At 38.8% G+C, this 27,153-nt stretch overlaps 5 protein-coding genes across 7 annotated transcripts; 2 read left to right on the forward strand and 3 right to left on the reverse strand.

The window, feature by feature from the left end:
• Window positions 1-452: 452 nt before the first annotated feature.
• Window positions 453-7,113, reverse strand: LOC100866159 (uncharacterized). The gene is made up of 10 exons (XM_012488144.3): window positions 6,838-7,113; window positions 5,187-6,313; window positions 4,547-4,742; window positions 3,736-4,472; window positions 3,537-3,665; window positions 3,257-3,425; window positions 2,926-3,174; window positions 2,586-2,838; window positions 2,191-2,513; window positions 453-1,927 (listed from the first exon to the last, which is right to left on the reverse strand). The coding sequence occupies exons 1-9, from the start codon at window positions 6,965-6,967 to the stop codon at window positions 2,228-2,230; spliced, it is 3,276 nt and encodes a 1,091-aa protein (XP_012343598.2). The 5' UTR covers window positions 6,968-7,113; the 3' UTR covers window positions 453-1,927; window positions 2,191-2,227.
• A 154-nt stretch (window positions 7,114-7,267) lies between these two features.
• LOC100866852 (Mitochondrial cardiolipin hydrolase zuc) lies at window positions 7,268-8,895 on the forward strand. The gene is made up of 5 exons (XM_086909094.1): window positions 7,268-7,708; window positions 7,789-8,054; window positions 8,127-8,263; window positions 8,338-8,604; window positions 8,775-8,895. Exons 1-4 carry the CDS (start codon window positions 7,501-7,503, stop codon window positions 8,543-8,545), a joined length of 819 nt encoding a protein of 272 aa, XP_086765220.1. The 5' UTR covers window positions 7,268-7,500; the 3' UTR covers window positions 8,546-8,604; window positions 8,775-8,895.
• zuc (Mitochondrial cardiolipin hydrolase zuc) lies at window positions 8,484-21,521 on the forward strand. Of its 3 annotated transcripts, none has more exons than XM_031917236.2 (5): window positions 8,484-8,604; window positions 9,245-9,497; window positions 9,574-9,758; window positions 9,914-10,177; window positions 21,383-21,521. In XM_031917236.2, exons 1-4 carry the CDS (start codon window positions 8,589-8,591, stop codon window positions 10,171-10,173), a joined length of 714 nt encoding a protein of 237 aa, XP_031773096.2. In that variant the 5' UTR covers window positions 8,484-8,588; the 3' UTR covers window positions 10,174-10,177; window positions 21,383-21,521. The 3 variants fall into 3 exon arrangements, with proteins under 3 accessions (XP_031773096.2, XP_012343599.2, XP_086765221.1); XM_012488145.3 differs by lacking the exon at window positions 8,484-8,604 and adding an exon at window positions 8,782-8,904; XM_086909095.1 differs by lacking the exon at window positions 8,484-8,604 and adding an exon at window positions 8,785-8,904 and having other exon boundaries at window positions 8,986-9,497.
• Window positions 11,905-16,442, reverse strand: meng (serine/threonine-protein kinase meng-po). The gene is made up of 2 exons (XM_086909093.1): window positions 16,018-16,442; window positions 11,905-14,418 (listed from the first exon to the last, which is right to left on the reverse strand). Exon 2 carries the CDS (start codon window positions 14,416-14,418, stop codon window positions 13,255-13,257), a length of 1,164 nt encoding a protein of 387 aa, XP_086765219.1. The 5' UTR covers window positions 16,018-16,442; the 3' UTR covers window positions 11,905-13,254.
• Window positions 17,341-19,222, reverse strand: LOC100870232 (uncharacterized). The gene is made up of 4 exons (XM_012488147.3): window positions 18,924-19,222; window positions 17,933-18,847; window positions 17,718-17,873; window positions 17,341-17,645 (listed from the first exon to the last, which is right to left on the reverse strand). Exons 1-4 carry the CDS (start codon window positions 19,114-19,116, stop codon window positions 17,479-17,481), a joined length of 1,431 nt encoding a protein of 476 aa, XP_012343601.3. The 5' UTR covers window positions 19,117-19,222; the 3' UTR covers window positions 17,341-17,478.
• Window positions 21,522-27,153: the final 5,632 nt, after the last annotated feature.

A 27,153-nucleotide genomic window follows, 5' to 3' on the forward strand; every position in this document is an offset into this window, starting at 1 on the left:
TTTTTTTTCCTATGCAAAAACGAGATTAATAGTACAATGTATGTCTCGAATGAATAACTATTATTTTTTCTTTTTTCTTTTTCCTTTTTGGAAATAAATTATAAAAAAATATGATATTATTTCAAAATATAAGAAAATTATTTTAATTATAAAAATCTATTTATATGAGGCAGCAAAAAAATTAAAAGAGCTTACGATTTATCGGTAATCTTGCATGATAAAATATCTGCGCAATTACACAAAATGCGTTACAAATGTCGTTAATTGTATCGCGTATATGTAAATCATTTTGAATTAACTTAAATCAACATTTGTAGATTAACAAGGTCAACATTGTCGATTACGTTGACAATTATATTAAGCGTGCGTGAAGACTGAATTACTGTTACAGGATATTTCTAGCAGGTAATTGCGCTGATTGAATCTGGGTTGTAAATAATTTAAACTCTAAATAAATAGAAGATATTTTTTATTTTTACGAATAAGTTTGTACACTTCTGTCAACAAGTAAATTCTCCAATTATGAACTAATTTTGCGAAATTATTCTTATTCGATCATATATGAAAAACAAATTTTGTTCATTAACATATACTTTAATGTTATATTTTATTATTTGATCTTGGTCGACTTCGAATCGTGGTAGTATGCGATGATGGAGCTTCTTCGTACTTCAATTTTCACTCTTGCAAGTTTTAAACTTATATTTTTTTATGCTGTTTAAAGCTTAAAAAACACCTTAATTCGAAGTCTCACAAACTGTACAAAGTATTTTAGAAAAAGGAGGTACAAAGACAATCATCCTGTAACTGTGAGGAAACAATTTTTCAGTGTTATTGAAATAAGAAGCATAAACTAAAATGAGTATCATGTTTTTATTTGTAAACTTGTTACAAGGAAAAATGTAGCGAAGCGAAAGAAAGGGTGGGAAAGGAAATAAGAAAAGAAATATAAGTAGTTAAAGAACATAATGAAAAAGATAGTGGTGACGAAAAAGAAGAAGGAGCAGGAGGAAGTACGTTGGGTAACAATCGCATATTCTTGATTATAGAGTTACGTTATAAAATATAACATCCAATTCGAGAACATAATCTGGTGACCTTATTAGTTTAATAAAATGCGCGTACATATAAATCAAATTCAATAATAATTTATTCGTAATACGATATTCTTTTTTTTTTGTACATTGTCATTAGTATAGAAAGATAAGACAAAATCATATACAATATCACTCTCGCTTTTTATCGAGAACAAATTTCTTTTATTACATGATACTTCAACTATTAATATATAAACAGACTTCCAGTAAACGTTTTGTGTAATACGTTTGAAAATCTGTACATATTTACATGTGTTTATTTCGAGAGCGATAATTCATTGTAAATATTTTAATCTTAATTCTAACTGCATATAGTGTACCCATACGTGACATTCTTCCTCTTGATCGATTTTTCGATTAAAAGTCGTTACAAGACGTTATTTATACGTTACCCCCTTTTATTCGATTTAAAAACTACGTATTTAGTACGAATACGTTTCTTTTGTTACGTGCTTTTTCGCGATGATTACTTTTCAATCGTAGTTATATATTATTACAATTTATTTAGTATTGCATTTTGCAACGTAAAATAATTTCACGTGGTGCATGTGTAACGGTGCCTTCACTCGACGAATCTAAATTGTTGCTCGAGTTATAAAAACGCGTTTAGATAACTTTGGAATTCGTATATTGTAAAATATACGAACAAAAATTGTGAATATATTGTCGTGGAAAAATTTGTCCATCTATTTATATGTAATCAAAACCGATGGAGTCGGAATCGACAACACTATGACCTGGAGTTTTTATTTTTTCTTCGTCACTTTGAAGGATAAATCTATGTCCCACTGTGGAATCATTAAATAAAGCAATTGTGCTTTTCATTTTGCCTGAAAAAAAAAAAATATATATATATATATATATATATGCTATCATACAATAAATATCATTCGTGCTATTTCAATAACAACGATAATAAAATGAAGATAAATATTATATGAAAATAAAAATTGTATGAATCATCTTCATTTTTTGACGCGACAAAATATAAATCAAAATTAACAAATACGATTGTCCTCTATTTTCATCTCATTTCAAACTTAAAATTTATATGTCTATTCAACAAACGAATAGAATCGAGAATATTTTATACCTTATTATTCCACTCTCGTTATATAAATCCTATTAGATTATTGTTTATTTGCTGCTTGTCCACTAGTTGTCGTAGTTTGTCCGCTCTGTTGCTGCTGGCCCCAATACTGATTATAATACTGCTGATTCCAACTATTCCAATTTCCATTACCATAACCTTGTTGATTATAATTGCTTTGATTGTACGAGCCTTGTCCATAGCCCTTCCAGTTACACCACGGTTGTGATCCCCAATTATTCTGTTGACCCCAACCTTCTTGAGATTGACCACCTGACCAATTGCCTTGTTGACTCCATACAGATTGTTGTGATCCTTGGTAATTTCTTATAAGAAAATTAACCCATGTGCATAAAATGCTAAGAGAAAAACATTAAAAAAATAGAAAAGATAATTACCCTATCGGAGCTCTTGATCGATTACCTTGTCGAGAATTCAAAGCTCGACCTCTATCATTACCACTTCCTCTTCTATCACCGTTACCACCTCTTCTATTCATTCCACGATGTACGAGTGGAATAGGTATTCCTCTTCTTCTACGTAACATCGGTGGACCATAACCACTGCCATGTCTTATATGTCCACCTCCTCTTGGTCTATCTCTCCATCCCATATTACCTCGCCAAAGGGGATTACGATTTCTGTCGGAATCTGTTTTTTTTTTTTTTTGAAAAAATAATTTTCTTTTTTAATCTTACAACTTTTATTAGTTAAATTTTTTTTTTTTTTCATTCTTACAATTGCTTCGTCTGTCACGATAATCTCGATTATCTCTTTCACGATTACTTCGCACATCATTTCGATTTTCATGAACATTCTCTGATCTCGAGTCAGTACGTGGTCGTTTGCTTCTTTGTTGTTCACCATAACCTGCTTCTTTTCCCTCTTTATTATAATTTTCTATAAGTTTTCCACTTTCTTCTTGATCAAGTTCGACCCAATTAATAGTATCAAAATATTCACCAATAACTGGAGCTCTGAAATTTGCTGAAAAAAAATCAATGTGTATTGTAATATATAATATGTACGAAAATATATTATATAATGAATACCATAAGTTAAAACCAACCTTTCATTTCCAGAAGCATAGAATCAGTAATCTCTTTGCCTTTTATTGGTTTATGTTTTATAGAACGTGACTTAAATTCTTCTTCTGATGGAACTATAACTACTGCCTTTCTTTGATATCCACAAAAATTTTTCATTTTACGTCGTTGTGCGGAAGGATATACATTTGTCTATATTCCATTTCATAATATAAAAAAAATGAAAAATTTAAATTAATATATTAATTAATATATTAATTAACTAATATAAAGAATCAAATTCTTCTAAATATAAAAATATACCTGATCTAATATATAATTACGTCTTCTACTAGAAGCCATTTCCATCAGTTTGTTTAATGCATCAGTACATTTATCAATAAGTATTTTCCATTGATCTTCATAACCTTCTTTGTAAGATAATCCAGGATCCTTAAAAAATATTAATCAAAGTAATTAATATAAAATATATAGCATAATATAATACGTTTATAATACATACTTTCATTTTATTAATTAAACTGCTGAGTCCTAAAATATTATACATCTTTTGAGGATGCTCAGTTGCATATTTTGTTGCCCAGGTTGTTTTTCCACAAGCGGGTAGCCCGCACATCATTATTACTTCACATTCATCTTTTTTCTCTGGCCTTCGTGGTCCAGAAATTTTATATTGTGATTCTACATTTCCGATTGAAACATAATCTTGTAAAATTTCTTCTGTCCATGGTGTTTCTTGGCCAAAATTACATGCAAAACTACAATTTTTACTCAAAATATGTGGAAATAATGGTTTATCACCGAGTTCTTCTTTAGAAATACTAAACGCTATCCCTTGATCTTTTCCATTAACAGTATAAGAAAGTAGAATATTTTCGGACGTTGCATCGAAATAACAACCGATAATGTCATCCTTTCCAAATTCAAATCCGTAATCTTCGTATTGATTGTCCGTTAATTTTTTACCAGTACTGCTATATCCGAAACTAAATTTTTCTTCCCCAAGTTGCATTGAAGTATAAAGAGTAGACCAACCAATTCTAAGAACATGTGGATGTTCTTCATTTTCTGTATTTATGGTACAATGTTCTACTATTTTTGCTTCATAATAAACTTTTCCACAAAGAAAACCATAAGATGCTCTTGCACCAGCCCACATATGTGAAAATCCATCATTATGCATAGGTGTAGCAGTAAAAAATCCATCTTTATCAATAACCAAATTTAAATCTGAGTCATCTGAAATAACAATAATAATTATTTAAACATTTCTTTTATATATTAGAATTACTTTTATTTAGTTTTCAACATACACCAAGATAATATTAAAGCAGAATCATCAATTTCTGGTTCATTTTCAGTGAGAATTGCTGGAGGTGAATCATGCCTATCTTCTAAAGGATTAGGAGATCTTTTCCGCTTTCTATCCCTGATGATGTCGTTCGTATCTCGTTCTTTCATATCTACATCTGTATCTTCTTCGTGTTTAATTTTTGACATTTCTATATCCTTTCCACGTAAACGAAAATAGGTCAATGATTAAAAATAATATTTCCTGTAGGTACAGTAAGATTTTTATGTAACAAAATGTAGAGGACGTAATATTTTACTAGGAAGAATATCCGCGATCTCAAACGTATATCGACGAACATTTTTAAATTTTTTATTTTAAATTTAAAATTTCCAAAAATAAAAGATTTAAAATATTTAAAATTTAACGAATATTTTCAATTTTTTTTTAACAAGTCTATTTTAATTACAGTCCTCTACATTTTGCTGAGATCGCGGATTACACCAGATTACAAATATTTAACAGATAAAGTTAACGAATTTTGCAAAGTGATAGAAAAAATATTTAAAATGTTGATAAAAAATCAAATTGATTTTATGAAGTAATTTTGAAATATAACAATATGTTTTAAAATTTTTTAAAAATTGATTTATAAAATATACCTCTTCATCTTGCTTTTTGTCGATATTACTATCTATAATTGTTTCGCTAGTAGACAAAATATTTTTATCTTCAATTAACTGCTTTTCAGTTTTTAATTCATCATTTTCATTCATATCTATATCTTGTTCTTCAAGTAAATCTTGTTCTTCTGTTTCAGGAATGTCAATAGTTTTAGTATCATTAATAGATTCTACAATATAATCATTATCTACAGATTCTATATTTTCTTCTTCATGTTCAATATTTTCTTTTAATATATCATTTGCCTTATCACATGTCTTATTAATTGTAATCGACATATCATTTTCTTGTATGTCTGAATCAGTGTCTTTTTCTTTTACATCTATGGTTTCTAATTCTTGTAGATTTGTTTTGATTTCTGTTGTTGATTCTTGTTTTTGATTCACATCATCTTTATTATCTAATGATTCTTTTGAAAGTGCAATATCAGTAACACTATACCTCATTGGAGACTTTACTGGTGATTTTATAGAAGGTACTTGTGAATCACTTATATTCTGTTCATTTTCATTATTTTCTGGGAGATCAATATCCTTTATTTCATCTTCTTGTATAATTTCCATGGGACTAGCATTTTTATTTTCTATATTTGATACCAATTCTTTTGTTTCTTTTTCTTCATCTTTTTTAGGTGATAAAGATTTTTCTTTTTGCATAAAAATTTCTCTTTGAATAAGAGTTTCTTCTTGTATAGGAATTTCTTCTTGGGCATGAGTTTCTACTTGTATAGTAGTTTCCTCCTGTATGGCTGTTTCTTCTTGTATAGCAGTTTCCTCTTGCACAGCTGCTTCTTCTTGCGTAGCAGTTTCTTCTGGTATAGTTTCTTCTTGCAAAGCAGATTCAGATACTGTAGGAGATGGTTCACGAGACATATCATTTTGATCAGCTTTTTTAGGAGATGTCCTCCTTCTAGAATATGGAGTTCTAGTAGTTCTTCGTTTTTTTGTTACAGAGTCTTCCTTTGGTGTCATCACAGGAGCACTTTTAGATAATCTACTAGATTTTTTTGGTGTTTGTGGTATTTTTGTTGATTTTTCATCATTTTCTTGAACTATATCATCATGTGTATCTTCTGCACTGGCATTTGTTTTTCCTTGATTTATCTCTATAATTTGAAAATATTTATGTTATATTAATTTAGAAAGGTAATCAATATAGTATTATAGTATAAATATAGTATTTGTTTTTAAATTTTTAAAAACAATAATTTTTAATAATATTTTTCTTTAATTATAGATATTAATAGAAGAATAATAATAATTCAAGTAAACGTAAATAAAAATTGCTAACTTCAAAACTAATAGAAGATGTAAAAGCGTCGCATATACAATTCGTACGTAAACAGAAGAAAGGCGCGCATAGTTCGCGCCTATACAGAATAAGAAATATTAAAAAGAAATTCTTTGCGATTAATTACTTCTAATAATTGTAAATATATTATCATTTTTTATTCAAAGATAATATAATGAAAGAAAAAACAATGAAAAATGTTAGATGCATCATTATTGCCTCACTTGAATGTTTGTCAACATTGGAGTACTTGAATATATAGGCTGTTAGTTAACGAACATCATACTTCAAAAAATTTGGGACAGCATAAGATTAAAGAATAAGAAGAGAGTAACTTACGATGTACATTTTCCTCTTCTATTGCCTTACGAAGTCGCTCAACGAGCACTGACTTGACGCCTTTTGTATCGAGTCCACGCTTTGAGAGTTCTGTCCGTAATTCGACTACTTTTAACTTTTCTGGATCCATTGCGCGTAATATTTCACGATTTTTATTATTCCACGCACTTTTATTCGGCAGAAAATCTTATGAAAAGCCCATACACGCGCCAGTGACCCGCGTTAAATATACAATATGGCGATACAACTGCAAACAACGCGTTACGTGTTGTACATGGATTTTATTGGTCAATGTGGCATTTATTTGAACTAACGCCAACTTCACTACTAATGGAATTATTTGTCCCCATGCAGTAATATAGTGTAATAATTCTTATTGGTTGTTCGAAGGCGGGATTTTATTTGATTGGTTGAGAGATTATATATGTACATGAAATTCACAAGAACCGCCAATACCATGCAAATTTGTGAGATAAAGTTGTCATACTTGTTGGAATGTATCATTTATCAGAATTCATGAAAAAAAAAGTGACTTTTATAAAAATTATACTTTAGTTGATAAAATCATCTATGATAAAACAAAGATTTTTTTATTTAATTGAGTTTCTTTTATCTTTTTAATTGAATTTTACTCAAACATTCAGATTTTAAGATAATTATTACATGATAACTTGTTTTGCAAAATATGTAGCAGTTTTTGTAATCGTTGTAATCGCCAATATTTATCGGAAATTTATTAAATTTCATTTTTTGGTTCTTTTTATAATTCTTTTCATGACAGCAATAAACGTAAATTGGTTGCATTCGGTTGAGGGAGAATCATTGATGCATCATTTTTATATAAACACATCTAAGAAAAGGAGATTTTATGGTAAAGAATGATAATTAAATAAACGATTCTTTATTATATATATTTATTGTTTATTGATTTATCTCTATAAAATTTCTTAGGTATTCTTGAAAGACCACCTTTACCTTCTTCGATTGAAGAAGTTACATATAAAATTTTTATGATTGGAAGATCCGGAGTAGGAAAAACTGCTGTTGTAGCTCGACTTGCTGGAATATTAGAATCTAATACTTATACTGAAACTAATGGAATAAAAAAGACAAATGTATTTTGGCCAGTTAAGATATGGGATAAAGTTATATTGTTTAAATTACAATTTTGGGATACTTCAGAAGCAAGCATTAAAAAATATAATCATATATTACCTGTATGTAAAATATAATAACATGACACAATTACGGAATACAATATTAAGGAATCACATTATTTAAACTTATAGGCATGTAAAGATAAAGTAGATGCTATATGTTCCGTATTTTCTTTTGATGATGCAACAGGATTTAATGATGTTCCATATTTGATGAATACTATGACAGCCATAAAAGAGAAACCAGCAAATATAGTAATAGGAACAAAGTAATTTATTATAAGAGATCTTTTTTTCTTTCCTACATGATAAAAGTATTTAAATAAATTTTAAAATATTATAGATTTAAACCATGGTCGAGTTCTACAATAGAAGATGCACGGATAAAAGAATTTGAAGACAAATGGAAAGTTAAAGTTATTAGAATTGATATTAATAAACTTCCTATAAGATCTGAAGTGTTTGACTGTTCTTATCAGCTAAATACTATATGTAATATTCTTTGGAATAGAGATAAAGAATTTATATCTAAGCAAATGGGACAAAACTAACGAATCTTTCTACATATTTTTACAGTATTTTAAGAAATCTTTGATGATATTTAATAAAGGTAAACATTTATAAATTTTTTTTTTTTTTTTTACATTAAATTGATTTTTTTTTTTTTTCTATTTAAATAGTAATTCTAACACATTTGTATCAGAATAACAAACATTCTTATTATAAAATATCCAGAAAATATCTAGATAGATCTAGTATGTAAAGTTAAACTGTTTTCAGTACTGAAAGACAACTTCACAAGAGTTAGACATTTCGTAGTGGCGGTAAAGTTAGCTATCTATTGATTCAATTATTTGTTTTTGAAGTAAAAATTAGAATTAATTAAAGATCTTAAAAAGTATATATGCAGGTGTGTTGTGTTATATTTATTATTTTAGAGATTTATAATTGCTATTTAATTTGCATTATAACTTCATCGATTATATTTTAGGTTAAATATTTTGGAACACGGCATTCGTATTTTATTGTTTATTTTTAATAGTCTTTTTTCTTTTTGTCAGTTATAAAATCAATCATTTTGATTCGTTTCTTATGTCCATTATACTTTAGAACATTATTTTAGAACATCTCATGATTCGTATATACGCGTAAACCAATAAAAAATATCGAAAATATATATATTTACAAATTTAATATAATTTTCATTGTTATTTCCGATTATACAAATATATTTGAAACTTTTATTCTAGAAATGAAAAATAAAATTTTTGTAGTGGGGGGAATAGTTTTTGTATCGGAAATCATTTGGTATTTGTACAAAAAAGTTCATAACCTATGGATTAAATCTACAAACACTTGCAAAGATTTGAAAACAAATATTCATGAATCGAAACAAGACATTTCAGAGGTGATGTTTTTTACAAAAGAATCTAGTTTTTGTCGAACACACTTAACTAATGAAAAGATTTGTCTCAAAGACACTTGTTCTGTTCAATATTTGAGGTAATACACGATTGCTCAAATTATAAATAAATATTATCGATATATTTTTTTAACAAACGGTGAATAATATTTATAGAAAATTGGAAAATTATATAAACCGAACAAAACAAAGTTTAGATATTTGTATGTACATGTTAACTTGTCAATTGTTATCAAATGCAATCGTGAACGCACATAAACGGGGAGTACTTGTTCGAATAATAATGGATCGAAGTATGGCTTGCAACGAGGCCGCGCAAACGGGTTTATTTTATAGAAATGGTATGTGAAAAATGATTATTGTATATTTATTATTATTATATACATTAGATATATTTCACCAACTTTCAATTCTTTATTATTAATTATTGAATTAATATTGAATGATATTTGAATTAATTTTTTTCTATCGAATTTTGAAATTATTTGCGTTTTAGGGGTCACAATTAGATTAGAATATTACGTTGGTTTAATGCATCATAAATTCGCGATCGTGGATAATGATATATTAATCACTGGTAGCACGAATTGGACAATGTCTGCTTTTTTTGGGAATTTCGATCACATAATAGTGACTAATCAACATTCGTTAGTGAAGCCATTCATCGATGAATTCGACAGGCTATGGAAGACATTTTCAAACTCGCAAGAAAATATAGAATGTCCAGCGCAGTTTTCAATAGATAACAACTTGTAATTTGGTAAGTAGTCGTTTCACTTTTAAAGCCTTTCTTCCGAATAATTTTCAATTCGTATATTTCTCTCAATCTTTTCTTCCTGATATTCAATCCGTTATCGTTCCGAGAGCGCTTCTTTGACGTCAAGAAATGAAAAGGGAGATCGTAAAACATGAAGGCGTGTTAGCGGTAGGGGGCATATAAGTATAATGTATATAAGCACGTGGTACCAGTTAACTGGTGAAATAGCACGATGCAGATTTGTTCGGTACTCTGAAGAAGCAATCTACGCGATATATCGAGTTCCGACACGATGTGACGCGCGGTTGCTCGCTGTTCTCATCGGCCGATAAAAGTGGAACATTGTCCGTACATATAAATAGGTTAGCCTGTATGAAAATAGACGTCGGGCTGTTGGACCGGAGGATCGATGACGAGATACTCGGCGACGAGCCGTCCGCTGCCTCAACTTTCTTTCTCTTCCTCTCCGTTTCCAAATTCACGGTCTCAGTTATCATTATCGCAATGTTACGATTCTACGTATGCTTTAATATTTTAAAATTACGTTCATATTATTTATTTACATGTGTTATCATTTATATCTAGTATGACGAAAAGAATATTTATATTTATATCATAGATTCGAGTATATTTTCCTTTCGCGATTTTTTTTCGTTCTATATTATTATACCTGTACATATAGACGTACGCATGTTTTCGCACGAGGTAGATATGTTCGCGTGTTGTAGAAGTACGTAACTTGGGAAAGCAAACGATTCAGAATAAACGCGCGATGCGCGGAAATAGTAGCGCGCAAACCCAAAATACCCATCGTATATACGGATAAAAGAAGCGAATACACGTTGGTAGAAGTTTGACGTTTCTTAATCTACCTCTTCTTATATCAATAATAGATACGTAATAATATTTACGAAAAATTTTCTAGCAAAATTATCTTTTCGTTTATGTCGATAACGAACAGTTTTCGAACTATTGCCGTCAACGATTCCGCGAATCTTTCGCTCTTCTCTAAAATCGCATAATAAATTTTCCGATTTCACTTTAACTTCTACAGCACGATTACGAATGTTCGACGAATTCCATCCACGTTAAATGCACATTTTTAAATTCGATGCTCGTAAAAAAAAGAATGTTTGTAATTATTTTTGTTCGAGAAAGAGAATACGTGATTTCACTCGTTTTTTAAGAACTGGACGATTAGATATATAGAAAATAAGTCGACAACAGTCGGCAACACTAGAAAAATAGGTGTCTCGTGGGTCAAGGATGTGTCAAATCGGACAAGTAGCACGTTCGCGATGGCCGCGGATTCGGGAAAAGGAAAAGAAAAAAGGTCAAAGGTCAAGTATTCCTCGATGGTCCTTTTAATTGCTCTCTTTTCCATTTGAGATTGAAGGACAAGAAGAAGAAAGAAAAATGTTTCACGTATTTAAATATATATATATAGATTTTTCGCTCGTTAAAAAACATCGCGGAAATATATCGCGATGTAAATGTAAAAGTCAGACATATTTTGATAACTCTTTTTTCCTTCGAAAGAAAATAAATTCGTTCAACCAGCGAACCAGTTTCGTTTGTTGAACCGTTTTCCGAACAGTTTTTCCTTCTTTCTTTCGCTTTCGATAAAGTTTTAGTTAGTCCGACAATGTTTAAAAGACGTTAAAAAAAGAGAGGCCGACTCGAGAGAATACTATCATAGACAATTGTGACAATACTATCATAGGCAATCATTTATATTTAATGCGTTTATTTCGATATCATTTATATAGAAAACATTGTTTCGCGATAACGGAGGCCTAACGCGTTGTTGTTCGCATATTTCTTCCCTTCTTGTTTTTTTCCTCTTCCTCATTTGTAGCAACTTGATTCTATAATACAATTTTACTAATTACAAATTTCGTGGGAGGTTGGGAGGGGGGCGGGGAGGATGGGAGAGGGGAAGAATACGCGTCACCGCGTATCGTATAGCCTGCTGTCCCGTGGTAAGGTAGCTCTACCAAATTTGTGTACCATCGATCGATTTCTATATGTTCTCTCCTTCTACCGATAAATTGCTAAAAGAATATATGCGCGCTATGTTTATGCATATTACGCTATATCGACGCTTAACGACGCTAAATACCGAATTAATCTCTATTCGAGTTTTTCTTCCAAATTTTTCGCCCCATTTCTTCGCGGTTAACGTTTAAAACGTGTGAACCTCTTTGCGATTGCACGATGGAACGAAATCCTCGATTTCACGCAAGGCCTCGTACAGTGATCTCTACCGTTTACCGTTTTCGTTTAAACTATCGTATTATAATTATCATAATGTAATAAATTATATAGGAAATCCGCAGTCATTATTGTCTCTATAGTCGACACCGAAAAACACCGATCGCATTTACGCTCGCATTCGCCCCAGTCTTAACGAGTTTTCTTTTCTCTCTCTCTCTCTCTCTCTCTCTCTCTCTCTCTCTCTCTCTCTCTTTTTTTCTCTTTTCTCTTCTATCACATATATCGTTTCGTTTACTCAAGATCGCCCGTTATTATTCGTCTCGCATTCATCTCGCACTCTCAACTTTTTTTTTTTTTTTTTTTTTTCTCTCTCTCTCCGTACAGTCTTTAGGCAATTCTCGTCTCGAGGGTCTTCCACGCAGGAGGAAGCGTACGAAAGATGTTTGCACGCGATAATATACATACGCACGTACATTTGTCGATAATTGGTCCGCTCGTAGAGAAGATTGATGAAAATGAGTAGTGGATCGGAGGAGGAAGGGATCAGATGTGGGATAGAAAGGAGATACGATAATAAAAGACAGAGGAGGGATTATCACACATTTTCACGTCCATAAGCGTTCGTGTTGGAAAGTGAAAGGCGAGTGTGTGAACGACGGCACGGAAGATTAGACGACGTCTTCTTCCCCCTAATGAAAGATCGAGGGTGAATTCGTGGCCGTTCTTTCGAACGTTGATTTGGCACAGAGTAGAGAGGGTTGTGGCGCGTTTCCCTCGCGGTCCGCGTCGAACCCACCGAAACTGTTCTTTCGTTTCTGACGATCGCTTCTAAGGCAAGGTTCGCTAGAAGCTTTGACCATCCCTCACATACCCTCTGTCCCGAAACTACCCACGAACGCCGGCTCGGCTATGTTCGAGTCGCACTGCATCACCCACTCCCAGATCCGTTTCGTGACAACCTTCTGATCGATCGTCGTCTCGAGCCCGTAACTGTTGAGAAGCTTTCTCAACTTGTTCTTGTTCTCGTCCACGTTCCGTTGATCATCAAGGATCGTGTCTAGGTAGAGCAAACTGTCGGCCCTCCTCGCTACACCCTCGCTCGCGTCGACCAGCGTGGAGGTGGCGCTGTGGCTGATCTTGTTCACGCACCACGAGTCTTTCAAGTATTTGTTGATTTCGGTTACGTGCGGCCTCTTCTCGGGCTTGTGCTCGAACGTTCTCCTGAAGTATCGAAGCAGCCTGGGCGTGAACCGTCTGAACGAGGGGGGGACTTTGGTCGTCCTTCTCTTCAACCATCTTTGGAAAGCCGAGTACTCGGGATCTTGAATCAGGTCGGCGGTTTGCCACGGCGGATTCCCCGTCAGGCAGACGAACAGCACGATCCCGAATTGCCAGCAATCGGCGCTCCTCTTGCACGCGTATCTCTCGTTCTTCACTATCTCGTAGATCTCGGGCGGTTGAAAGGGTAGCCAGGTGCACCTGATCTTGTTCACCAGGGTGCCCTCGCGCCTCGTGCACCCGAAATCGCACAGCTTGATTTTCGACATGTCGAGGGCGAACACGAGCACGTTCTCCAACTTGATGTCCCGATGGGCGAGCTGCTTCGAGTGGATGAAGTCGAGCGCGGAGCAAAGCTGGCTGGCGATCCTCTTGCACGCCTCCTCGCTCAAGCCCCCGGCTCTCACGTTCCCCGCCAGATCCCCGTAAGGGGCGTATTCCTGGGCGAAGACGAAACACTTGTCCGCCTTGAACGCGACCGCGTACGAGCACAGGATGTTGGGGTGCGGGCTCAGATGATACGAGTAGTGGAACTCGCGGAAAAAGTCCTTCTCCGTGGTCAGCTCTTGGTGGACGGCTTTCAGCACCACCCTCGTCCGGGTTGCTCGATGGGTGGCCAACAACACCTTGGCGAAACTCCCCTCCCCGAGGCTCTTCTCCACCTCGTACTCTTTCGAGAGCTCCAATTCCTCCAAAGGAATCTCCTGCACTCTGTGTATTCCGGATTCCTTTTTCTCGTGAAGTTTCATCTGAAATCAAACCGACCCCGTTCTTCTGTTTATCTTCTTCTTTCATTCTCATCTCCTTCGTCAATCGTACTACTACGATCGTGAAAACTTCTCCTTTTTTTCGTTCAACGATACTACGCGCCAACCACGACGATGTCGTTCCCAACGAACGGTCGATCGAGCGTTTAACACCGTTTTGTTATCGCGGGGGGGAGGGGCATCGCTCTCTCTTCGTTTCACGCGATTCGTGAACAATCGTTCGTATTTCTTCGCGTCGACGAACGTTACGTGCGCGTTACGCGTGTGTTTTCACGCGTCACGAGAGAAAGATCCTCGCTTCGTGTCGATCAATTCCGATTTCTCTTTCGGAGTAATAAAATAAATAAATAAAATCGGGAGAAGAGAAATCGCGCGTATAGAGCGTGTAGGCGAAGGACTAAATACAAGGTGGAGAGGCGAGAGGGGTGAATGGTGGAGGTTGGGCGGGTGAACCCAGGACCTTTTCAGCTGCCTAGATCAATAGCAAGGATTTCGCTGCAGCAACGCGCGTCAAATCATCGTTCCTTTATCGCACGGTTCTCGTCCCCGATCATTCCTTGTTGTTCAAAAATCAACAAACTCTTCTCACCGTAGACGAGAAGGAGAAGGAGGAGGAGAAGGAAAAAAGAAAAAAAATCGGAGGAGGCGTGCCGTCGTGGCAAAAATTTATCGGTCGTTTCGCTCGGTCCAAAGGCACTTTTTCTTTTCTTTTTTTTTTTTTTTTTTTTTTTATAAAAAACGTCGATTCGCTTCGCGAGAAACAATCGACGTTTAAAACATTTTTGGATTCGCGAGAATTGAATTTTACTGCCGGTCGTAGCTGTCATTTTTTTTTTTTTTTTTTTTTTTTTCCCCTCGAAATAATTCTCTCCTTCCCCCCTCCCCTCCGCCCCCCTCCCCCCTCCTCCCCCTCCATCCACGAATTTTGCTTTACACCGCGCACACACGCGTTTTCTATTTTTACGTAAATCTCGCTTTTTCGATTCGTAGAATTTACAACGTGGATTATTTTTCCGTTAATTCCGTTCGCCGGTTCTCGCCGGTTCTTCACAAAAGTTTCGGTCCCCCCCTCCCCCTCCCCCCCTCCCCTCCCCCCGGCTATATTTAACATTTCTGTTTACCAGGAACTATATTTTGACGCGTGTCAAGATAGGATTTAGAGAACCGATTATATACCCCATTTCCCTTTATGCGTTTACACGCAACACTTTGAAGAAGGGGAAGAGAAGGAGGGGAAAGGGCGGTCACGAGCGAAATTTCTATAAACGAAAGGAGGGGGAGGAAAAAAGAAGAAGAAGAAGAAGAAGAAGAAGAAAAGAAAAAGAAAGTTCTCTAAAACGCACCGATTGAATTATGTCTCTTTTTATTACTCGCTTTAATTTTTTTTTCATCTCATCGTATTTCACTTCGTTAAATTCTTAATTGCATTGCGCACAATCCTTGTCAACAACGGTTGTCCATTAATATCGATAATAACGAGCACTCGATTTATTGGTTAGTTCGATAGACCGTTCGTTGGTGTTAATTTGTTGGCACGTTAGACAGTGTGATTATTTATGCTCTTATCGATGATCGACTTACAACGATTGCGGTAATCCTTCGAACGAACGAGAAAGGTGTGTCTGGCGGAATGACGAATCGACGCACAGATTCCAATGTTTCAATGTAATTCACCGGGTTTTCAACGTCGTCGTTTTCAACTTTCACACAAAAAAAAAAAAAGAGCTCGTTTTCTTCCTCTTCTTCCTCCGTATTCGGCACGTTCTACATGTTCACACTGTACGTCACTGAAACGAATCCGACCGAACGAATAATGCAAAAAAAAAAAAAAAACGAAACGATCGATTCGAATCTCGTCTCGAGCCAATTGTCGCCGCGATGGCCTTCCACGTCTTCTCGACTTTTCACACAAATTTTTCTGATCTAATCTGTCAACGATGGTAACGGATAAAATCTCTGTCCCTCCCTCGATGTCACATTTTCAGTTATGCGCGTATGTCGCGTCTGGAGCCGTCGCGACGCCCTGCGTCGCTTTTATAGACCCGGCCGACACGCGCAGACGTAGATCGGGAAAGGTAATGGAACATCGATGCGAGGATCAAACATCCTTGCAATTTTTCGCCTCATTTTTTCCCTTCCTTTTCTTTTTCTCTCCTTCTTCTTCTTCTTCTTCCTCTTCTCCTCGTTCAAATCGTTTCCCCGAAGAAAAAAAAGTGATCAGTCGCCAAAGTCGAGCATATTCGCGAAATATCGTGAAAAGATCGAACGTTGGAATTGATACGTTGTCGTTTTTTTCTTTTTTTTTCTTTTTCTTTTTCTTTTCAACGATTATCGAATACGCGTGTGGTGGCGTTACCTTTGATATGATGAAAGCATATTGGAAACTAGAGATAAATTTCTACGATTTTTTATAGCGAGGCGAATAGGAATGGCCCCGCTCTTTCTTGTCAACACGTGCATAAGTAACGGTCTCAAGTTCGTTGTTCTTCGTTGCATCGATACCACGATATATGTATATATGCGATATATTAATGAGAAACGATGCTCGTGCGTGAGATCGTGATAACCGATATCCAAATAATATATATATATATATGTATTATCGATGGCCAAATGATATGCATACTCTTGAGGTGGAATTTAATTTAAACCAGAAAGTATTTTTAACATGTATGTCAAGTATACGATGTCCATAGGGATGGATCGTACATACCAGTGCAACGACGGTAATATCAGAGATATAAATAGAGAAAACCGGTACGATAGAAGTAAGTATCTAGGCAGTAAGATGTATAACTTGTTTCGTCTCGATTCATTAGAGATGTAACGACAACATCTTTATCTTCGAAATATTTTCACGTGGATGGAGAGGAATATAAAAAAGGATAACACGTTTCGTTCGAATTTATTATGATTAATTATTCGTTTCGTAAATTCTTTATTCAGTGTAACACGAAGAAATTAAATAATATTCGACATTTAAACGGGGGAATGACACACGTATATATACATATATATTTAAAATTTGTTTTAAATTAGTAATTATAAAAACGTGGTGGACAAACTACTGCAAGAGCAGCACGAGCTACGAGACGAGTAGGAATAATACGACGAAGAGTAAGACGATCCTTTCGAGGATTCGGAATAAGTATCGTAGGAATCGGAATAACTGCTAACGTCATCATCGCTACTGGAACACGAACTGAATTCTGCAAGAAAACATTTCAAGTGGATAATCGTTGAAATCGTTACTCGTAAAGATATTTCAAATAAACGCGTACCCGACAAATAACCCATTTTTTTCACGATGCGGGTAACGTGATGGCTGAACTCTTCCATAGCTTGCTCCGCTTTCCTTTCGTGCCGTCTTATGTTCCTTTTCCGCCGTCTTTCTCGCCGTTCCAGCAAACGTTTCTCGTGCTTTCCAATCTTCCTCTCTGTCGCGAGAATCATCCATTACATCCACATATACGAGATGCATGCAAACCTTGCTTACCTGTCGACGCTTCTTTTTTATCCTCCTTTTTGCAACTCGACGTTAATGTTTTCTGATTCATCGATATTCTCGATATTTCCTTGCTCGCGACCATTGTCTCCTCCTCAATCTTTCCCAAAATCATAGTTTTATGCTCGAGTTTCGCCACGCCCGTTTCTTTACTAGCCTCCATCTTCTTCTCGATCTTGTTTTCTTTGCTGTTGTTGTTGTTCAAATCCGTGCTCGCGCAAATGGCGCGGTGTATCCCCTTCATGGAAACGTCGCTCTTCACGGAATAATCCCGATTCGACGCTGAAACGTTATACCTGGCGACAGCATTTTCCTTGCCAATGGAACTGCTAATTCTAGGAATGTTACGTTTCGGCGTGCTCGTTTTAACCTGCGACATCGAAATCACGCTCCTCGATTTATTTTCCACCGAGCTGTTCACCGAGCTCTTCCTCCTCCCCCCCTCATTTTCCTCCTCCTTTTTATCGTTCTTCCTCGCCACCTGTTTCTCCCCCTTGATCGATAATTTTTCATTACCGTCCACCGCGTTCTCCTTCTTCTTCCTGGCCGACGATCCCGCTCCCATCGAATTTCTCCTCGTGATCGGGGCGTCCAATTTTTGCGAACCGGTCGACGCTCGTCCCTTCGTCTGCACCCTCGACTGCTTCTCCCCTTTCTTCTCTCCCCCCTTAACGGCGCCCCCACCTTCCTTCGCCCTCCCCTTCGAAACTCCTTTCCCTCCCCCGTCCTCCTCCTTCCTCGCCGTCTCCTTTCCTCTCGGCTGCTTCGAGCGATCAACGCTCTTCTTCTCTTTCGCCGCCGATCTCCCTCCGTTCGTTTTCGGGGTTGCCGCCGTTTCACTTTTACGGGGCGTCCTCGACGACGACGACACGGTTCCCCCCCGTTTCTTTGCCGGGCTCTTACTCTCTACTCTCGTCGATTAACGGCCGGTGTTAAAATTCTCGATTCGATCGTGGAAGAAAGAAAAAGGGATTTGCCTTACCTGATGGCGCGATCGCCGGATTCAGTTTCAACCGTTCGTTAAATTCGTCCAACAGGTTTTGCCTGAAATTGTGTTGCACGAAATTGTCGATCTGTTTCCACGGATCCGTGGACAGAATTTGATCCATGTCGAGTACACCGTCCGGCGTTGGAAAGGAGAGCGACGCTCTTCCCACCACCGTTTTCCGACTCATTTTTCAAAAAAAAAAAAAAAAAAAGAAGGAAAAGGAAATTTGAAGTTTAAGGAATTATATTAGCTGTTTCGAAGCTGTTGTTAAAGACGAGAAAAGGAAGTCAACCCGTTTCGATTATCGTTTCCCACAGTGTGGAGACAAAAAGAAACAAATACAGGATCGATTTTACCCGGTTGCTTATACACGTAACGGCAAACCGTTCTACGTCAAACCCGCGACCGTGTATTTTCGGTTTTCTCTCTCGCTCTCTCTCTCTCTCTCTCTCTGTTTGAGAAGACGGAACGTGCAAATACGGGGACCGCGACGCGTTCAACAAACCGGGTACTAATTTAAGAAAAATTGGAGAAAAACGCGAATCCCACCGATTTCACCAACCAACGTCTCGATCATCACTGATCGTACGTATTATATATTCGAACCGAACGTATATTTCGGTTGATCGCCGGGTTAAAGGACGTCGCGTCCTCGTTTGTTTGTCGTCGATCGACACGGAACGATCGGTTACGAAACGGTTAACGGTCGCCACTCGTCGCCAAACGAGACGATCGATCGAGCTGTCGGTCGCAAACAGGTTGCCACGTGTTGATGGCGACGCGCTCCCCCCCGTCAATGGACGCTTTGACCGATGAAAATCTCCCGGAAAATACGTAATTTGTTTCCATTCGGGTGAAGCAACGTGCGCTGTGTCGCGTCGGGTCGCAATCCAAGCGCGAGAGAAGATAAAGCACGCGCGAGGGGGAGAGGTTTATTTTTAATCGCATTGAAAATACGTCGATCGAATTCTCCCCCTGCCGTCCCCTCCCCACCTCTATGTTCCCCGTGTGCGCGCGCGATGATGTAAACGATCCTCCTCGTTGAACAACAGGAGTCGCGGCGAAGTCGGAGATAAGAGGAGTAGGAGGAGGAGGAGGAGACGCGAGAAATGTCAAGGTACATGGACATGGATACGTGACGTCACTTTTTCCCCGCTTCACGTTGTTGCCCGAGTTTTGCTCGGCTCCGTCGTCGTGCAACCTAAGCCTCGCCTATAATAGCGAGCTAATTGGTTGGAACGGCGATAAAAATGACGTCACTTTTTCCCGATGACCGCACGCTACGCCTATTATGCCGCGTTATGAAGACACGCGTCCGTAAGTAAGATACAGACACAGCGTCACGTCGCGGAGGAAATGTCGTTGTACCCTAAAAAGGTGGAAAGAGGGAGGGTTGGTTGGACGGAACAAGGCGTAGGCGTGTGTAGATTCGATTATTCCTTACGTTCGTTCGCGCGTAGGCGTTGAAACGATAAAGAGAGAGGCAACGAGAAAGAGGAAGAGAAGGAGGAGGAGGAGGAGGAGGAAGGAGAGAAGGAAGGGTGTCGAGCAAACAAGATCAAGATTTCTCGTCTCGCTTTTCGTCTCGTTTTTCAGAATTTCGAAGAATCCCCAACTTCTCGCTTCCTCGATTTAGTTTCTCGATCTAGATAAATAACGCGCCGAGATCACGCGCCCTCTCCGATCATTTATTTCCCCTCGACGAAATAATATTTACAATATGGAAAATTATCCCCGCGAGCGTTACGCATTCGCACTTATTGTTTCAATAAGTGCCGATTATATATTTTCATTTCGATACCTCAAAAAACCTCCTCCTCGTCGAGGAAAACGAGTATAAATTTCGATTCTTATTCTCGGTGTGCCGCGTTACGTACGTACGTTTCTTCGACTTTTCCGCTACGCAGAAATTTCTCGAACAGCGCAGATTTTCGTGCGGTCGAATTCTCGCGGGGACGTGGAAGAGAATAAGTAATTCCGGGGGGATATCGAAACAGGTACGGACGGGTAAAAAGAGAATAATTGGACGATTCGAGGATATCGCCTCGAGCGAGTGTCGTAGCCGTTTGGCTACGTCAAAATAAAACGTGGATTTTACACGTTGCGGGACCGGTGTCGCCACGTATATCCTATATCTACATATGTGTATATTTACATACGTATAAAAGTACGATCGCGGATAGGAGAACAGTCGAACGTGGTTATTCGAGCGAACATGATCGAGGTAAGAAAGTATGGGAAAAAACGCGGCCAAAACGCGAGACGCTGTTAACTTTTCGCTCTTCGTCTTCGCACAGTCGATGGCTGCAGAAAAAAAAAAAAAAAAAAAATAAGAAATTCTGACGCTTTTCGAAACACACGAATACGCGAACGTTGATTTCCGTCAGTGATGCGCGTTTTGGCCACGAAAAGATACGACCGATGATCGAGGGATTGAGGGTGTTTTCGAACAGTTACAGATCGTCACGTTGTTTGTCGGAGTCGTTGGAACTTTAGCGGCTCCTGGAGCGATTGGTGGAACGTCCGAAATCGGTTTCACTGGTCGAGATATAATAACGAAAGAGACGGAAATGATCTCGTTGCCGTTGCCAGGCACGGAGAATCTAGAGGAGAAAGCCATACCTTTGTCGAAATTGGTTTCGCATCAACTTTTACCACCGACCGGACAAGATTCGCTGTCTGAAAATTCTCGATTATCTTCCGAACTTCCTGGAACGAAAAACCTGGCCGAGAAACGTATCCCAGTACCGATTTTGGAAAAGTTGTATCAACGACAGGAACTCGATCGACCAAGTGTTTGAACGATTTTTTTCTTTTCGTTCTTTCGACAGATTTTTGTCAAATTGTGAAATTAAATCTCGATTCGATTATCTATCGAGCTGATAGAGATACGATGGATTAGAGGAAAATATACGCTAATTTCCTTCACTTGTATTTCTTCGCATATTCCCTCCTATCGTACCTGTTTATATAATTTAATTTATGCCTGATGAATTTTTCATTAAGCGTGTCTATTTTAGTCGCTGATCGAGAATAAATTGCAAAGAGATGATATTAAACGTTGTACGATATGTCGACGCGATAATAGTTTACCTTTGCGAGTGTTTTTGGGTTATCTCGAGTCGGTAACGGCGAGAACTACCTTGTTCGAAGATACGCGCGAAAATCGCAATCGCAAGCGTTGATTTAAACGGTTGAGAATTAACGATAATTTCAATTTAAATTCGTTATCGCGATCAACAGTTATTTCCTTTCTTCATTGTCAATCTCTGGGAATAGGACGAAGCGAGAGTAGAAGCAATTGTAATCGTTCATCGAAATAAATTAAAGTTTTTAATCGAATGAAAAATTTCGAATTGGTCGAAAGAAGGATCATGTTATATTTTATCTCTCGATTTTTTTCAAAAGATTTTCATCACGTGATCTTTCACGTTTCTTTCTTTCCATTCGCATCGGTCGATCTACGTTCTCGCAACTCGAAACGATCGATCGCGGCTTCTCGTCGTAAGATGACTCCACCTGTCACTGGTTCGCGGTTTCCCGCGTCGAAAAATCGATCGTAACTCGATTATCCGCGAAGCGTTGCAATTTTTATAGTCGCTTTTCTCGCAACTTAAATTAGTCGTAAAAGAAGATAAAAAAGGGTTGTGTTTTATCCGATTTAAAAAACACGCGCGCTCTTCCTCTCTCTCTCTCTCTCTCTCTCTCCGTTTTGATTCGTTTTTCAGAGGTGAGTTGTCATACACGTCTCGTTAACAGGGTTGGTCGGTTTATCGAAAAAAGATGCGGGTTAATTCGCGTTGAATAGAATTCCTTTGTATTTGGATTTATTCGCTTTGTCGCAAAGTTTGCCAGAGAGGAACGAGAGGAAACTCGAGAGGAAAAGCATAGAGGGTTGAAAAGGATAATAAAAGGGGAGGCTAAGAGAAGGAAAAAGCATTTTCCTCCCTCCCTCCATCCCTCCCCCGTTACTTTTGTCTCTCCTCTTTTCTTTTCCGTTAGGAAGGAAAATTCGTTGGGCGAACGGAGAGAATGGGGGCCGCAAATGTGGTTACGAAAGGACAAGGGAACAATTTCGATAGCTTAACAAATAGCTTCGTTATTCCGTCGCTGCCACGTGCGGTGGAACGAACAGATTGTACGCGCGATCGATTATCAACGTTGCACCATGCTCGGTTTCCTAACAATCCGCAGAATTATCAGACCATAGGGGTAATCGCGTTACTTCATCAATTATCCGCTGACGCTGCACGCAATTAAGGTAGCGAAACACCAACCGATAACCTTCGCTTCGCCATACGTAATCGCGACCGATTCGTATGGCGTAACGAGAGATTCGTACGTTTCGTCGGATTACCGTGTGTGGCCCCTTATTTTCCTCCGCGTTACTCGACGCGTGTCAGATGCGTTTGAATATATCGATTTAGAAGTGGTCGATATGCTCGCCGAATATGCAAATAAACCTAACCATCAAAGGCGAAATATGCATATATACCGATTTGTATACCGTTGCTTTCACGCCTCTTGATTTTCTCATCGCGACAAATGGAATTGTCCGTTCCTATTCGTATTCGACCCGCGACTCGCAAATTACTCCGTATTCCTCTTTATTCGACTTTACTCGTTCTCTCTCTCTCTCTCTCTCTCTTCCTTTCTTTCCTTTTTTTTTGCCCCTCCCGTTTTTTCTCCTTCCTTCTCTCTCTTTTCCTTTTTTCCCTCCCCCCGTTTCAGATTCAGAAACCAGATAACTGCTTCCAACGGCGATCCACGGTGAAACGCAAGATTCCCAGTTTCGGGCACGAGTTTCAGTTTCCATTGTTCGCGCGACAAGTTGCTGCGAAAACATTATTTCAACGTACGCTGCTAGCGTGTATGCTTGTCGTACTTTGCAAAGATTCCCGCACCCTCGGGAACCTAATTATCCGAGAAAGTTGGCTGACGAGCTTGAATAATGCGGGCGAGCTCGAAAGAAAAAGAGAGATAATCGTCAACTTGCCAGCCGGGGGGGAGGGGAGGGGAGGGGAGGGGGGGGAGGAGGAGATTAAAGATTATCTTTCGAAAACGATGCGTGCAAAAGCGAACGCGTGCACGCGGATATTCGCGAAAGGAGGCGGTGGAATTGTTAGGGCGACGCAATTCTGCTCCGCTACGAATCTGGGTGGAGGAAATCTCTGCACCCGAAAAAGATCAAAGGGAGGGAGAGGGAGAGAATCGCGACGCGGCAAAAGGGAAAAGTTTGGATGGATGAAACGAATGGGTCGGGATCGTCCACCAAGTCGGATAGAACGCGCTCGGATAGAAGTTGTTCGAGGACCACGAGGAGAACGTTAATTCGCTTAACGGGCTCGTTTCTCGTTTTGCTCACACCTGCTGCGCGCACACCTACCGCAACTCTGCCCACCGCGTCGCGTTTCTTCCGCTTCTCGTTCTTCTCGTCTCCCCCCCCCCCCCTCCCCCAAAAGTTGGGATACGGGTTTCGATCAACCGACGACTTTTTTTTTTTTTTTTTTTTTTTTTTCGGTTATTTCGTCGCGACAGAAAGACTCGATCCGTTTCAGTTTGTTTGCATAAAAGAGCCAGACCCCTCCCCCTCCCACCCACCCTCTCCGTTCACCGCTTCAACAGCTGGAAAACTTTTTATTCGATTGTCCGTCAAATGTGGGTCGCCGTAAAAAATGAAAAAATAAAAAAAAAAGAAAAAAAAAGTAAAAAAAAGAAAAGAGCGGTGTACCGTAAAAAAGTGGGGGGAGGGCAGGGTCGACGTTTCGACGTAAAACCATCAGCCAAATTTCCCTTTTATCGTCGCGACGCCAAAGTTTCGACGACAATCGCCTCGTTTGCTCGTGGCAATGGAAAAAGGACTCGTCGTTTCGAATATCGTCGACGACGATTTTTTCTTTCTTTCTTTCTTTCTTTTCTTTTCTTTTCTTCTCTCCACAGAGACGACGAGTGTCGTCCCCCGACGCTCGAAGGAACGACGAAGGTGTATCGGCACAGGAGACACGGGAGAATTATTATTTTTCGGTTCTTTCCCCTTTTTCCCCTTTTTCTGGAAAGAGGGAGGAGCCGCAATCCTGTCGAATGAACGATGATGCATCGACGAAGGACGATTGTTCGGAAGGCCGTTAGCGCCCGTTAGTAATCGGGATTCCACGGGAGTATCGTCGCCACCCACCCCCTTCTATTCGCTATTCTCTTCCTCTCCATTCCCATTCCTCTTCCCCCTTTCATGTCCAGATCGCACGATGATACAGGAATGTCTGGGATGCCGAGAGCGATGGCGTAGAGCTCTTGGTTGACCCGGCACGGCCATTATCGTGATTACATTAGGTGCTATCCTACCTGGGCTAACGTGGCCCGTCGCGAACCACCTGGTTTCCTGCCGACCGTGTACAATTCGAACCAGCGGAATTCATCGGATTCAACCTTATTCGATCCGTTATCCGATGTCCTTTGCGCGGGATTCCCGTTTTTACGTCCCATCGACTTTCCCCACCCACCCTCTATTAGCTACCGATAATTTCGAAATCGCCAAGCTTTCGTCGTCGCTGCCCGATAAAGCCGAACGCACGTTGCATCGATACACGCGTCCTCTCCTCTGCTTTTCCATCCTTGATCCACGGATAAAAAATAGGGGCGATAGGAACGGAAGGTTGGAACGAAATAGCGATTAGCTAACGACGACATAGGCGGAACTCTACCGATTTTAAATATTTCCACGGATCTTATCGAAGAAATATCCAATCCTCCCCTCTTTCGCTGTTTCATTTATAAAGCGAGTACATAATACACGCGACTCGACTCTTATTGATCTCGCGACGCTCCTGTTCTAGCTTCTCCTCTCATATTTAGAAGGTGATAAAAATATATACGAATATAAATCGCACGAATGGTCGATAACCGAGTCGAAACTCGTTTTCTTTCTTTTCTTTCTTCTTCCCCCGTTCGAAATTGACTCGAAATCGATATCGAGCGCGATCGATCGAGTTTTGAGCATCCGTGTCTCGATCCCGACACGGCGTTAAAGACACGTGACGCGAGACGACGCGGGAAGAGGGGGTGAGTTTGCCTCGGTAATAGAGCCGAGGTCGTTTATCCCTCCCTTTTTCAGACTTTATTCGAGATAGATATTCCCCGGAGATCGCGGCTCGAGACTAACTCGCAGTTTTATAACTCGCTGTGTTCCACCGCCGGTGTGTCATATAGTCGAGTTATCCCAACGACTCGAGCCAGCCTACACGTCTGCGCCTTTCTCTCCTTCGTCTCTCTCTCTCTCTCTCTCTTTATTATGCAAATATAGATGGACGCGTAGCAGGTATCCCGGAACGTGGCACGAAAGGGGAGGGACTCGTCGTATTTCGAGGGAGAATCGAAGTTTAAAAGCCGCGCTTCGATAATCGGGGATTCGTAGATCGGAAGCAGGGCCGATCCGCTTTTCTCCCTCCATCCTCTTTCGAAAACGAAACGATTCTCTCACGGTTCGCCAATTCTCTCCGAGTTGTCCCGCGATCTCATACGCGTGTGAGAGGAAAATGGTTACCATGTTTTCTTATATATATATATATATATATAGAGTCGAGAACAAAGATGTTACCGCGAAAGTTCATTTCTTATCACTCCTTTCTCCCTTCCCTCCTCCTTTAATACACTTTCATTCCCTCCCTATTCTTCTCACGCTGCTCTCTTTTTCCTCGGGTAACGAGGAATGCTTCGAAAAAATATTTCGAGGATATTTGGAAAGAAAAAGGAAAGGAAAAATAATACAATTTGCGGAATTCCGTAGGTTCGGTCTCGTTTTCTCCACGTATTTAATATTTATAGGTCGCTCCTCTCTTCTTCGTAACGCCTAGCTGCCTCGAATTTACTCTCTCTCTCTCTCTCTCCCCTACGTCGCGTCCGCGTCGTTCATCTCGGTTTCCCGTTTGCAAGAGTTTTTTGTCTACGCAATTATTATTAACTTGGGGCCGACGAGCGTGGGGAAAAGCGCGCGTGGGAAGGAAGGAGGGAATTGTGGCCGCGGGTGAATGCGCGTTGTGTTGTATACATCTCGCCGTGTTTCCGTGCTTCGCGTAATTACCGTAGAGCGAAAGCTTAATCATTGCCGACTCGCCGCGCGGCAAATTACCAACCGCCTCGCGAAAGGATCCTGCATTTCGCGCGATAGGTTCGAGAGCAATAACGACGAGACAGTGAGAGAGAGAGAGATATTTTTCGATATTTTTCG

The sequence above is a fragment of the Apis florea genome, unplaced genomic scaffold (assembly GCF_048593485.1).
Source record: "Apis florea isolate Af1SG1 unplaced genomic scaffold, ASM4859348v1 contig_3081_pilon, whole genome shotgun sequence".
NCBI lineage: Eukaryota > Metazoa > Arthropoda > Insecta > Hymenoptera > Apidae > Apis > Apis florea.

Excerpts from the sequence above, each read along its gene's own strand:
- LOC100866159 (XM_012488144.3), bottom strand. The coding sequence starts at position 6,967 with ATGGATCCAGAAAAGTTAAAAGTAGTCGAATTACGGACAGAACTCTCA. Across the intron at positions 4,743-5,186 it reads ACAAAAAGCAAGATGAAGAG|GATATAGAAATGTCAAAAAT; the intron begins GTATATTTTATA and ends TTACGTGGAAAG. Across the intron at positions 3,426-3,536 it reads GTAATTATATATTAGATCAG|ACAAATGTATATCCTTCCGC; the intron begins GTATATTTTTAT and ends AATGGAATATAG.
- LOC100866852 (XM_086909094.1), top strand. The coding sequence starts at position 7,501 with ATGATAACTTGTTTTGCAAAATATGTAGCAGTTTTTGTAATCGTTGTA. Across the intron at positions 7,709-7,788 it reads TAAGAAAAGGAGATTTTATG|GTATTCTTGAAAGACCACCT; the intron begins GTAAAGAATGAT and ends AAAATTTCTTAG. Across the intron at positions 8,264-8,337 it reads AATATAGTAATAGGAACAAA|ATTTAAACCATGGTCGAGTT; the intron begins GTAATTTATTAT and ends AAAATATTATAG.
- zuc (XM_031917236.2), top strand. Across the intron at positions 9,498-9,573 it reads TGTTCTGTTCAATATTTGAG|AAAATTGGAAAATTATATAA; the intron begins GTAATACACGAT and ends TAATATTTATAG. Across the intron at positions 9,759-9,913 it reads GGGTTTATTTTATAGAAATG|GGGTCACAATTAGATTAGAA; the intron begins GTATGTGAAAAA and ends TTTGCGTTTTAG.
- meng (XM_086909093.1), bottom strand. The coding sequence starts at position 14,418 with ATGAAACTTCACGAGAAAAAGGAATCCGGAATACACAGAGTGCAGGAG.
- LOC100870232 (XM_012488147.3), bottom strand. The coding sequence starts at position 19,116 with ATGAGTCGGAAAACGGTGGTGGGAAGAGCGTCGCTCTCCTTTCCAACG. Across the intron at positions 18,848-18,923 it reads TCCGGCGATCGCGCCATCAG|AGAGTAAGAGCCCGGCAAAG; the intron begins GTAAGGCAAATC and ends CGACGAGAGTAG. Across the intron at positions 17,874-17,932 it reads TAAAAAAGAAGCGTCGACAG|AGAGGAAGATTGGAAAGCAC; the intron begins GTAAGCAAGGTT and ends TTCTCGCGACAG.